Below are 13,730 nucleotides of genomic sequence, written 5' to 3'. Positions count from 1 at the left end.
GTCGGGTCTTCTGTCAAGTTGTGCTGCACTGAATCACTAAGACTTGCAAAGAAAGTTACTCTGCAGTAACTACTTACAAGACCTGGAAGGCAAGTTCTTATTGAGAGGCAAAGGAGAAGCATTTTGAAAAGGCAAAGTGTGGACCTCCATTCTCAAGAGACAAGCAAATCCTTAAACTAAAGGCAAAAAAATAAAGAAAGGAAAACCATTCCATAGAAAGGTACGACCTAATTCCAGCCAAACACGCACCCTTTAACACCCACCTACTCAGTGGTAACTGAACTGTAAGGAGGAAACCAACTGGAGAAGGAAGCAGCGAAAGCAACTAGCTAAAAACACTCACTGTAACACAAAGTTCTTTAGGCATTGTCACAAAGAACAATGGGAAAGCACCTATTTTATTTTTCTCCCGAACACAGTGATGAAGTATTGTTAGAGCCACTTAAGAATTGTCATGACAAATCAATGAGCTGAACCAACGTCACCAATACTTCTGCGATTTCAGAAGGATGGGGTGAGAAGTTAAAATGAAACAAGTATTCAATAAAAAAGGAGAGTATGCTAAAGTAATCAAGGATAGACACACAGCTTTATAAACATCAATACCATGCAAAAAAAAAAAAGTCACTTGGATTAAAAGAGGCCTCTCCACAACATCAAGAAAAGGTCCGTATTAGCAGGCCCATGCAGCCCCACTAGGAAGATAACAAGCTTTTCTTTTGGGTTGGGGTTTCTGGAATGGCAATACAGGTTCTGTTTGGTGGACAGACCCCTCCATTCCCCTTTGCTGAGGCACGCCGACGGCCTCGCAGAAGCTTCCAGCGGGTGGCCGAGTGCCACCACCAGCCCCTTGTGACCCTGTGCAGCCTCGCCAGGGGCTTCCCGCAGGTCCTGTGCCCACGGCCCCAGGAGATTTGTTTATGCTCAAGCCCTGGGCACCCGGTCCCTGCCAGGCCTGTGCTGCGTGCCACCCATCTCCAGCCCAGCCACAAGGGCTGCTGATGTGGGGCGAGCCCTGTGCTGCCTCCATGGCTGCAGCCTGCACCTCTCTGGTGATCCCTGGACTGCGTTGGACGCTGGTCATTGCCACAGGGCCTGATCCTGACCTGCACATCAACGCCCCCGCTCCACCTTGGCCTGCCTCCTCACCACAGACGGCTCTGGCAAAGCGGACTCTCGGTCTCTGCAGGCTTTTTCTACAGCTTTGCTTCTAAAGCATTCCGTTAGCTACTGTGATTCACCCTGCAGCTCCACAAACATCAGCAAAAGGAAAGCCCTGATAGGAGTAAATGGGTGGAAACCTCACATTCCAGCCCGTGCTAAACTGCAGTGTCTGCGTACGCCAGGCGAGATGCAATTCAGTTCTGATCACAGCACAACTGTGCAGACAACACTCCTGGAATGAGAACTCAGAATTTCTTATTGCTGATAAAAAATCATATACAATATGAAAAACCTTGCCAGATATTTCCCTAAAGATAACCATATTTTTGTTAAATACTAATTTACTTTTAATTATTTAATTTCTCTGGTGAAGTAGACTTTGTACTCCTCTAGGAAAGCTACTACTGGGTAAACAGATAGTGACTCCAGTACACAATCTTCCTTTGTTCTCAAACCTGCAGTCTTGTGCAACCACACACTGAACTTCTCTTCAGCAAAAGATCTGTGTAATTCTTCCAGTGGGAGTTGAGGATTTTGGAAAATTCATGTGGACCTAACAGCTAATGCTGTCTACAAAATTACTTTTGGAAATCGAGGTAGAACTGAGGCGAACTTCAGACATCGCTCCTTTCCTTCTTAGCTTATTTGCAAGGAATTACAAAGTTTGAGCTTTCTTCACTGCGTTTTAATAAAATCTCTACATCGAGGTCAGCTGGAGTGAAATTCTGGTTAGGCAAATCGTACAATTCAAGTGGCAGCAGAGAAACTAATGCACAGTTCTCTCTTAAAACAGCACAGTAAAACTAGCAATGAAATGACAAATATTTTCTCTGCTGTTGTTTTAGCAGTTGGATGTAACTGATCTAGAGAGAGGCTGTAAACTGTAACAATAAACGTCAGTAAAACTTCCACTACTTTATCTGTTCTAAGGACACTTAGGATAATTTGAGAAAGACGCAGTAGGGTAGGAAAATGGCCTTTACAGTGAAACGTCTGCAATTGTACATTACAAAGAGAAACAGAGACAAATGAGTACAATATCAAGTAGAGAATGCAGAAGCTGTTTTTGAAACAATGATGACAATTAACTGTATCATCACTAGAGGGTGCCGTACAATTACAGAGCTGCATTTCTGTTTTCAACTAAGATCGTGTTTTCATACTCACACAGCTGCAAGTTATATGAATTATCAGGATAATAACATGAACTTCTGATGTCCTCTTGCACTGGCACACCTCTGACTGCAACAGAACTGGAAGAGCGAGTTTAATTAACAGAAAATTATTTATAAAAAGTGACTACTACACTGCCAACTTAGTTTGCTGAACCAACTTAGTACAAGTAAGAAGAGAGCCAGTGCCAGGACAAATGAAATGCCAGGATCAGCCTTTTGCACAGCACCTTGGTGTAAGAAAGGACACCTAGAACAAGATGGCCACAGTTCTGTCCTTGCCCAACTATGCATCTCCGTACCTTGTTTCAGTATTAGTGTTCAAAAAACTATCAAGAAAGGTAGCTCAGATTGTGTAGGCTGCATTTACTTACTTGACCGGGAAAAGTTTCCTCAGTAGTCTTAAGCAGCTCGTCACAAACATCCTTACCAGTGCAAGGGAAGGACTCGCTATGTGGAGCAAGAGGCAACGTGAAGACCAAATCAGGCCTCTTCAAGCTTCCATGGAAATGCAACATGAGATGTGATGGGAGAGGGAGGATTGCAAGCAGAGGTCAGCTTTGTGCTGGTCTTCTCCATGGCAGTGACCTCCATTCCACCATCACTCACAAACCTCAACTTTCATTTCTTGCATTCATGCAGTTTTTCAAATGACATCTGCTTAAAGGCTATGAAGTAAGGGTCCTCCCTGGGGGCTGACTAGGACTGACAATGTCACTGACGTTTTATTGTAAAAGATTCTCTCAGGTCCCATCCTAAAGCAACACACCCCGTTTTTAAGAAGCAATACTGGAGTGTTGCATGACTGTGTATACCAGTGACAGAACATCCAAATACTATAAATTTTAGCACAGCTGCAAAAGAGCATGCTTTCTAACTATTAGGAACAGATGCACTTCGATCAGACCTAGATCTTTGCTTCTTCCTTAGAGTCTTGATCCCTTATTGATGCCCTCACTCTACAGTACAAAGGACAGTGACCGGAACAGCAGATAAAACTACGCTAGCAGCCTCCCAGCAGGCTGCGTAACCTTAAGTGGTCTACAAAGTAGGATGAGTCAGAAGGTGAACAGTTTCCCTCTTTTTAATCTGACAGATCATATTATAAGAGAAGTGCAAATTCCTGACTTTCAACACAATTGCTCAAATGGCTGCAGAAATCTTATGTAACTACAAAGAGAAGCAGAAGCGAGCTGGTTATCAGAAATGGGAGATGCCCACCTTCTAACGTACACCAATGAAGTGCTCGATTTTTACACTGAACAGCTCATACAAAGCAAAGGAGATGAACTTCACTTAGCTGTGAAATGAACAGGGTGCGTTCCTGAAATTCTTTCATACCAAAGATGACCACTCAACACCATTCAGTCAATAAAAATAGAAAAGTAATGGCCCCTTTTATGTAGACGCTGTACTCGTTACCTGAACACCTCAAGCTCTGCCAGCAATTTTACTGCCATGATCATTAAGATTGTAGAAAGAAGCTGTCTTACCTTCTTCAAGGTCGATACTCAGAAACACTTTCAGATTGCTGGAGGCTGCTTTCTGACCGGGGCTATATTTTAAATCTTCACTGGGTCAGATTCTGATAATTATCATGTGTGTTATTTTTCACGGGCTTGAATTAAGTTGATGGTTTTATTTCAGCTACTTATTAGTAGCAGCTCTTTATGGCTCTAGCTGAAAGGAGACAGTTTCCACCGGAATATCAGACAGCAACTTTCCCCTGGTATTACTTACTCTGTTGTTTTGTACACATCAGAGTAGAGCCCTGCCTTCTGGTACTTCTTCTTTGGGGGCCGAGGGGCTTTTTTCTCACGCTGGGCAAGAGAAGGCAAAGGCTGTTCAGTGTTTTCAGGTTCCTGTGGTTTCCCAAGGGCATCATGTGGACTGGGTGGTTCAGCTGCTGTCTCAGAAAAACTGGAAGGAAAAGTAAAGATTATCTTAAGTATTTCTTACCATAAACATTATCTTACCACATGTCATTATTCCTTTTTATGGTCAGCAGCAAAATAAAAAGCCCAGGTTTCTGAATTACTAGGTGCCTCAGCTATTTAAAAATGTAACACAATGATCATGATCAAGTGGTAGTTAATCATAAAAAATGGAGGATCTTTTCAGAGTAATGTTATTACTCCTAATATTTACTGGTTGGAGCCTTAGTGGAGTAATTTAGAAGGTGGCTTATGCCATCTGCTTTTGTACTCTAAAAATAGTATGTGGTAAACCTTTTCTGAGCTTTTGGGAGAGCCATACAATATATCCTTTGAACACACAGTTCCAGCAAAACTGTGCAATTCTAAATGTCTATATTTTAGTATTAATTTCTGAAACACAAATGGATGATTATTGTTCCAAATTGTTCTGAAAACACAGGAAGGAAGGCTTCTGAAAGAGCTTGATCTGTTTATACCGATGACTTTGGGGACAAGCTCGTGAAGATTAAATCAGAGACTTCTAGTGGGTTCCTTTACCAGCCAGTGATTGCACTCCTAAGACAGGTGCATAGCGTAACTCCCATTTGCAGCTTTGGTTTTACTCTTTATTTGCTGTATATCAGTTGATCTCACCTGACATTGTGTCGCTTGTAAATATTTGCTTATCATGCATAAAAGTCACACACTTCAGGTTCCCATGGAGCATGTAGCTCCTATAGTTCGTTATTCAGCACATGATGATCTTTGCTAAAGTGCCTCATTAGTAAACTTGTTACCAACACATTAAATGTATTCTTCATTGAGATAATCAGAAAACATGTTTCACTTGAGACACAAGCACAAAAACAAGTTTTAGATTACCTGCAATTCCAGTCCATTTTGGGGTGTGACGTTTGGTAGCTTAGGAAGACCCTAAGCTTTCTTAACACTGACAAACTCCTTTGTGAAACCAAATGTAACGAGCAGAGCTCGTATGAGTAGGATCCTTTGATGGTATGAAATGTTATAAATGCCAACATATAATGGAGGTACATAATTGTAAGAGAATTACCTCTTAGTGCTCTCCTGTTCTTCTTCTGGTAGAGACTTTTTTCGCTTCCTGACCTGTTCCTCTGCAAGCCACCTCTTTCTCTTCCAGCCTTTTCGGTGATCTGTATTCAAGTTCACACTTTGCACTACAGCTTCAATTACGTCTGTGATGGTATCAGGTCCAAGGTGTAAAGGACTGCTGCTTTCTTCCCTTTTGTCTAACTCCTGACTGACCAGTCGAGCTGCCTGGAAAGCTTGCATTGAGACAACAGCCTGCATTGGGTATTTCCGGGGCCTACCTGGCCTGCGCTTCACAAAATTATTCCCTGTCCGTGACTGCCTTTGCAGCTTTTTGGCTTTCAGAATTTTATTGACGTGGTCAAGATTTTTTTTTGTTGCCAAGATCTTGTTATAATTGCACATTTTCCTAGCTTGTCGCTGCATGGCTTCAACCACACTTCTCTTCAGATGATGTGGGGAATAGCTGTTTGGTAATCTGTCTGACAGAAGAGAGATACTATCACTGCAGGAGCTGCTTGGAATTGCTGGAGCTACAAGGCTGTCCTGTTTTCCTAGGCTCCTCTCCCTGTTGTGGTTTCGAGCAGGACTGGCTGATGGTGGAACAGATACATTTGCAATGACTGCTTCTATGGTTTTGTCCAAAGTAGCCTGGCCTTCATGTTGTGCCATGCGCTGCAGTAAGCTGTCCACTGAATCATCAACAGCAGTTGCCAGCCTTGTCCCCCGCGTAGGTACTCCAATCACTGAAACACAAATAAATATAAATATACTGGAACTTAAGCTGGAGATTGAAAAGCATGTACTAATGTAACTGCTAAAGGGAAGATGACAAAATATTTCTGTCAAAGGGTTTGTCTCTTTTGGCAATAATGACATCAAGCATTAGCTGTCAAAGATACAACACAATGTACAGTATTTTCTAGTCCAAGTCTGTTACTTTGGGGAAATGTGATCCTCATCAATTTTCCAAAGTAACAAATTTGCAAGTGCAAATGAAAACACTGTTCCCAGAGTCGAAATGATTTAAAGGAAGAAGAATCAGCAGGTCAACTTCTAAAAATCCTCCTATGAACAACCTTCTTCCTGCAGGATTCAAAAAAGAAACAGAGCAACATGCTTGTATGGGCACTGCTGTAAGCACAACTACAACCACTTGAAAAACCTAGCAGCCTGAATAATTCTGAAAGCAAGGGAAGGATTTACACTTTCAGCTTTCAATTTTAGATGAAATAATGAAGACAAATTACCCTGCTTTCTTATGGTCTTTAAATACACATTGGGAGGGAGCTGAAAGTTTCTTGCAGAAACACCATCTGTTTAGCACAGTGAGCTCCGTAAGCAGCTGCACCGCCCGTGATAACCAAACGGCATGACACAACGCATTTGGACAGCAGGTCTAGTGGCTGTCCTTGAACTAGTGGTTCTGTTTGGAAACTGATCCAAAAGGATCAGACAACTGAACCACAAACCCCAAAACAGCTGCAAGCACTGGTCATGCATGCTTGCTTGGCTGCAAAGCAGCTCTCTCTATGACAAATGCACTGAAATCCCACATGCAGCCAGATCTGCATAAAAAGGTAACGAAGTCTGGTCTTTACCAGCATCACTTCAATGTCTTTGAAGCTGAAAAACCCATGACTCAGTTTTATTCCTGTGCTCTCCTGCACAAGAAATGCCTGACCTTTTAACACCTGCCTATACACAGCCTTAGTTTGCTGTTGCTCCTTTTAATTGAGCAAGTAAAAGAAATTTAACAAGTCAGAGAAAGAGAACACTTCTTCACTGTATTTTCTTTAGCATATGCTGAAGAAAGCATCTGTGACAATGTTTGTTTAAAGGGAGGAGGAAATAGCAGTTTTGCCACATTCTTTACATACAGAAATTGTAATACGTAGTTCTGTAAGTACATATCCTAAGGATGTTTACTACAAATTTGCAATCAACTTCACTGTCTAAGAATGTCTGAATTCTAACAGAAGCTTTTTCTGCAACTGGGATTCCATACAAAATTCATCAGAGTTAAGGATTTTTTGTGTCCAGCAGCAGGTAAGCTTACACTCAGTGGCAGTGGGACTGCAAACAGGGTCTCTTTTTACTACATGGCTGACAGCTTCCCGGGAATACACAGGAAATGAACATTTTCAGATCTCTTTCCCTCTGACAATTTGGTCAAAGGATTCAACAGTTCCGTAGCTGTGAAAATCCAACAGAGCAACACGTACGCATTCACTCCCAGTGTGACTGCACGAGTCTTGCCTCCCTACAAAAAAAGGGCTCAAATCCCGTAAGTGCCTTGCAGAACGACTGCTGACTACACTACAAGTCACTTCATGCTGTTAACAGACAACTAGGCACACTCTGACTTAACGGCTGTCCTATTAATCCAGCAAATTCCTGCGATATTACTGAAGTAATTTATACGTTGATACAATTTACCTTTGCTGCAGCGCTCCCCAATCTATCATTTAAGGACTACATGAAATATGGCTCCAAAACTGCAAATTGCTGGATAATCTGTAAACACACACTACATACGCTACTGTGCAATGACCCACAACTTTTCCACTCACGCAAACGTGCGCGTTTGTCTGTCACCCAGCCCACTGAAACATAAGACCTTTTCTTTAAAAGAAAGTTACCCGTGGACAGAAAGCAGCAACACAGTTACAGCAAAAAGCAGACTCCATGTCAAAGACAGGATTAGACTGAAAATCGAGGAGAGGACAAGCATTGCTCCTCCACAACATTAACTGTCAACTTGCAATTTTAAGAACAGTACGGTGCACGAGCAAGAGAAAGGTGTGCTGTTATAAAACAGCAGCTAACACAGAAATGCATTCTTCATCTTAAAACCTGCCAGCTTAAGTAGCAGTTTATCTAGCACAAGAATAACAAGAAACCAGACTAGAAGGGAACCCGATGCCTACTTGTTAATGCCCTTTCTAATGAGAACTGGAGCAAAAAATGCACCGCATTACATGTACTTCAGACACACTGTGATTCTTAGCATCACTTGAGGAAAGCCTTCCCCCTTTGCTAAGCATCAAGAACAATTCTATTCCCTGCATTTCTTCTAGTTAACGCATACTCACAGGATGGATTCTTCCACCTTCATGTCCCTTGTTAGTTTTATCTCATTATAGTTCTTGAGGATTTGTTTTGTGAGGATTAATGTCCTCACACGTTTGTGCTGTTCTTTTATAATTAGCTTTAGTAAACTGTCCTACATTTCAAACCAGGAACTTTTAACTTTCTACATGCTTTTGTGCTTGCGTTTGAGATGACTAAAAGGTCGTGGATTCTGCCAAGCTAGTCTTTTCACATGCTTCTTCTCATCCATCATCTCCAGTTCATGTCCCGAATGACGCTTTTTAGTGTGAGCCTACCTTTAGCACTCTTTTCCATTAAACTTGCCTCCTAAGAAATCATACCTACAAGATCTGAACTCACTGATATCTTCCTTCATGAAATCCAGTTTTTATTTTACTGTTTGCTATCCAACTGCTTCCTAAGGATATTTTTTTCGTGCATCTTTCATTCATATTGTATTTCACATTGACATTTTCAGTCTGTTCCCCCCTAATGATCACAATCAAATCTAGGAGTCTCTCTTCCCATTGCTTTTCCAGTTTTATGGTTGAAAAAGACTGTCCTCCATGCTTTGCTCATAAGTTTTTATCTTGCCGAATTCCCTTTCTAATGAACGTCACACCAGTTTCTTACTGCTGTTTGAAAGATGCTGCAGATTGTGCCAAATATGCCTTTCTTGCTTCATCTTCTTGGCCCAATGGGCTGTGGTAGATTGTTACGATAGTGCCCACAAGCTTTCCTACCACTAAGTATCACTCGAGTTATCTTCTGCGGCTCTAAAACCTCCCTTCCATTTGGGACACGAGGAGGTGAAAAACCCTTCACTTTCTTCCTTGCCTAGCCTTTCTACAAAAGTTACATTATTTAGTGTGAATACCTTTGTAGTGAACTACCCCACTAGGTGTTCATTGTGCCGGTTACTCAATCTTTTAACTAGCCTTCAAACATTTCTATCTAATCCTATTTATTTTCCAACCTTTTTTGCATTAGTATATTGGCTTCTGTTTATTAGATTTCTGACTCATCCCTCTCCTTGTTCCTCTTTCTACGCAACGCTATCTTTACCTCCCTTCAAATCTTAAGCCTCTGCTGAGGTTCTCAGTGTTTATATTATCTATATGTTTTTATCACCTGTCTTTGCTGAGCTTATTTTTAAGCCATACTTCCCCAAATTAGCAAACTGGTACACAAATATAGGCTTTGCCTCCTTTGTCAAGTGACGGGATTTGGACTTCAAGCAGCAACCTGTGTAGCATGTCACCCCACGGCTGACAAAGCCAACTCCATTGACATCTTGCCGACATTCATTTGCTCAACTTCACAATACATTTGTGCATCAGTTCTTGTTTGATAGAACTGATGAAGAGTTCCCAGCCCTTTCGGTACTTCAGACTCTTTCCTGTTGTGATTTTTGACCTGCCTAGGCTCATTCACAACTATGCAATTGGGGTTGACTAGGATGGACGAGCTGCTTGTCATCCTCCATCACCTTAGCAGGATTCTCGCATACGACAAAGACAACACATCAGCACATCCCTTGTTGATCCTAATAATTATCTACCCCAGTTATCTGCCTTCGGAACAGCCCAGAAGTCAAGCTCTTCCCCACAGAGGAATTTATTCATCTAATTTATTGATTAACTGTAGTGTCACAGGTCTTAATAGCAATTAAAGACTCAAGCTTCACGAAGACTAATTTAACATGGTGAGGAGCCAAACTCCATTCCACCATAGCTACGCTGCTGCTTCCATATGTATCAGCTCAGTCTCCCCTATTCTACAGTCCAACCTGAACTGCTTGTATCCCAAACTCTAAGCAGAAAAACTCAGCATCTCCATGAAAATACTGCTGCTGTAAAATTCTCGTAACAATGTTGTCTTAGCTGCCTGTAGCAGTATAGGTCTTAGTATTGCCGTGGTCCCCAAAACAAGATCAGCAAATATTACTTGCCTGTAGAAGATGTGCTCTCAGATGTTGATCTCTTTCTGGAAGGGCTGCAATTTGTGCTCTCTGACTGCCTCTGGGAAGGTTTGTCCTGTGTTGGCAGAGTGCCTGAAAAGCAGATTGGGGAAGACAAAAGCACAAAAAAAACACCTCACTTCAATCTGGCAGTGACAATAAAACACACTGTAGATGCTAAATATTCAAACTAATATTACTCTTTTTTAGCTTTAAGAACACTTGCTATGATGCACGTACCTGCAGAAGGATGGAACTGAACCAACACAACAGAATTTCTTACAGACCAAAGGCATAGAAAGGACAATAAACAAGCCATATGGAAGAACCACTTGGTATCTGAGTATTGGCTTTTATGTAAAAAGCAAAAAAAAGGAAAAAACAACCAACACGTCCAGGGATGGAGACTCCATAACCTTCCTAGGCAACCTGTGCCAGACTTCAATCACCCTTATAAAGGCACATTTTTTTCTTCTGTATGAACATCATTTCCCATATTTGAGTTTGTGCCCACTGCCCCTTGTCCTGTCACTAGGCAGCACCGAGTTTGGCTCCATTTTCTTTAACCCTTGCCATCAGGTATGGGCAGCATGGATAGGCTCTCCCTTGAGTATTTTCTGCTACAGGCTGAACAATCCCAGCTCTCTCAGCCTCTCTATGATGGAATTTCCAATCCCTCAGCCGCTTTTGGCTTTTCACTGGGCTCACTGCAGTATGTCCATGTATTTCTGGTACTGAGGAGTCCGGAACTTTTATGATGGGTATTATTAGCTTGTGGTGTAACAACTAAGAAATGTTCCACTGAAAGAGGAAGTAAACAATACCACTGTTCCAATTATTCTAACTTCCTGACAAGGCAGAAGAATCAGATTTAATTTCTCAGGAATTCTTCTCAGCAAGGGCATGATTGTAAGGCTGCTGGACACTGTCCTGAGCTGCAAACCAAAAATCTTCCTGTGAAGATTTTCAGGTTTTCCTGCATGGCATCCTGACGTAGAGATGGTGCTGAGGGCTCCTGAGGTGGCTTCTTTACAGTCTGTTTCTACAACATGCAGGCAGAAAGGAAGGTGTACTGGGACTCTGCAGGGAGACTACATGCAGTTGCTTAATCTTAGAAAGAATGATTGTTTCCTTATTCCAGAATCAGTTTTTCTAGTAAAGAACTGTAAGAGACAGTGATTTCATGCTGCACAGATTAAAACAGATGTCCTGGGACCTCAGGAAAATAAGGGGGTTAAGGAGAAAAGAGGGAAAAGAGACGAAGCAGAGAGGGAAGGAGGCAAAACAGAGAGAAAAAAGAAAAAGCGAAAAAAAAAAAGATCAGAAAAAGAGGGGGAAAAAAAAAAAGGAAGGAGAAGACTGCTTGCTCTGAGCAGGAGGAGGTTATACGGCTGTCCTAGGACAGAAGAAAAGTGAGAGGGCCCCGGGGGGCCGCTCGGTCTCGCCCCGAGTCCCCTCCCCGGGCAGCTCGGTGCAGGCCCGAGGCGGCGCGGCCCAGCCCGGCCCAGCGGCGGCAGGGGGCGCCGCTGCCCGCGGCCCGGCCCCGGTACTCGGATGGAAATCCGGTACCGGTACCGGCACCGGCCCGGGGGTGGCTAAAACGCCAAGAGGCCTCGCTTGGAGAAGCGGGCTTCCCTCGGCCGCGCGGGCTGCCCGTCGGCCTGCGGGCCCCAGGCCTGCCCTCGCGTTGGAATGGCTCCCCGCGGAACGGCTTGTTTTGATTTTGCCCTTTCCTTCCAGGAATTGTGAGCAGCCCACCGAGGCCGGCCTGCGACAGGCGATCGCCGCGAACAACTCGTGGTGCAGAGCTGCACACGCTTACACACCGCTGCGAGCCCCGGCTGAGCGGGTCACGGTGCCCACCACAGCCCTGCTCCTCCACACGGCCCCCAGGCCGCGCTCCCCCGTTTGACTTTGGCAGCTGGCTAACAAAAGCACGCCAGGAAGGGAACACGAAGCAACGAAGGAGCCCGCGATACTTGCTTCTCAACATCCTCGCTTCACGGTTTAAGAATAAATCCGTGCTTTTTTTGTGGGACCCCTGATCGGAGCAGGCGCTGTTAACGCTGCTCATGTATAACGCAAAGCAGTTTTGCCTCGTGGACACGAGACTGAGCCCGTCACCCGCTGTGCTTCCATACCCTTTTTGGGACGTGCTCCCAGCTGCTCTCACCAGAGCCAAGGCAGCAGGCGAGGACGCTGCCACGGGCAGCAACACCAGAGCTACCGCCTATTTCACCATTTAAAGACAAAAAGTTACAGCCTAGGGGCCTTTGTGTCGGAGCGTGAACTGCCAGTTTTAAACAACACATCTCTAGCATGTAAACATCTCTCTAAACTCCATCCCCTGTGAGATACCAACACTCGCTAGCATCCCTTCCCCAAAACATTCACATTTTGATTACAACTCTGATACAAGCGATCAGAGACCGTCTAGCATCAGCTGCAATCACAGCATCTGTCGGTTCAAAAATCTGTGGAAAGGAAGGGTATTTTTCAGGTGGGTATTTCTGAAATAAACTATCATGAATGTCCCCTATGGATCATACAGGTCAATTTTAGGAAGCATTGCCCCAATGCTGGTCTTGGACTTTTCTTTTTAACAGCTCTGATTCAGCATTCCCCCCACCATGCACCTTAGCTGCATCTGGCTTAATAAATAAAAAAAATCTTTGCTGCACTTCATTTTTTCTCTCCATCTATGCTATTTTGTGAAGTACACAAAAATATCTAAGTCTTTCACGGTAATAGCTTCAGAATCACAATTCAGCAGCAGAGAGAAAAAAACCAAACAACTATGCTACTTGACATCGATCTAAGCAAAAATAGAGGCCCTTAACACGCAGCTTTTTTCTAGATGCAGTCTTAAGTTCTCTGATGTACTGCACATACGTGATGCGGGGCACTAGGAGCTCCTTGTGAATGAGATGAATACTGAGCTGAAGGCTGGCCTCACAATAAAACAGCTGGTTGCAATTGCGAGAAATACATGCACTGGAAGTGATACATTGCATCTGATGAACCAATTAAACACTCCAAGAGGGAGAGTGATTCAGAGCCTTCACTAGCAGGTTTCAGCTTAAAGCATCTCTGCTTTTTCCTTTAATTAGGCTGTTCCTCATAAAAACCCAAGTCAGATCATTCACTGTAATGGAATTCCTCAGGAAATTCCCTGAACTGCACAAGCTACCACAACTAATGCTTCAATCCTCCGAGACAAATTTAACCCTTCAGTGACCCAGCACTTTGAATTTGTCTTTCCATTGCAGCAAGAGAAGCAATCTTACAGCTTTATCTCTTTCTCCTGACACCCTCCCCACAAGTAGTTTTAATAATACGAAGTAGAGATATGAAAAA

At 43.3% G+C, this 13,730-nt stretch overlaps 1 protein-coding gene across 3 annotated transcripts in view; it reads right to left on the bottom strand.

The window, feature by feature from the left end:
* Window positions 1–13,730, bottom strand: part of ASH1L (ASH1 like histone lysine methyltransferase) — a 57,371-nt gene that overhangs the window by 21,596 nt on the left and 22,045 nt on the right. For all 3 annotated transcript variants that reach the window (XM_083813529.1, XM_083813530.1, XM_083813531.1), the window contains exons 4-6: window positions 10,365–10,466; window positions 5,325–6,066; window positions 4,077–4,256 (exon numbers count right to left, since the gene is read on the bottom strand). In XM_083813529.1, coding sequence (XP_083669655.1) covers window positions 4,077–4,256; window positions 5,325–6,066; window positions 10,365–10,466 — 1,024 coding nt within the window. The remainder of the gene's footprint in view (window positions 1–4,076; window positions 4,257–5,324; window positions 6,067–10,364; window positions 10,467–13,730) is intronic.

This window comes from Anser anser, assembly GCF_964211835.1.
Source record: "Anser anser genome assembly, chromosome: 28".
Classification (NCBI taxonomy): domain Eukaryota; kingdom Metazoa; phylum Chordata; class Aves; order Anseriformes; family Anatidae; genus Anser; species Anser anser.
Note: the sequence above shows the minus strand (reverse complement) of the source record. Positions and strands in the feature narration are given on the sequence as shown.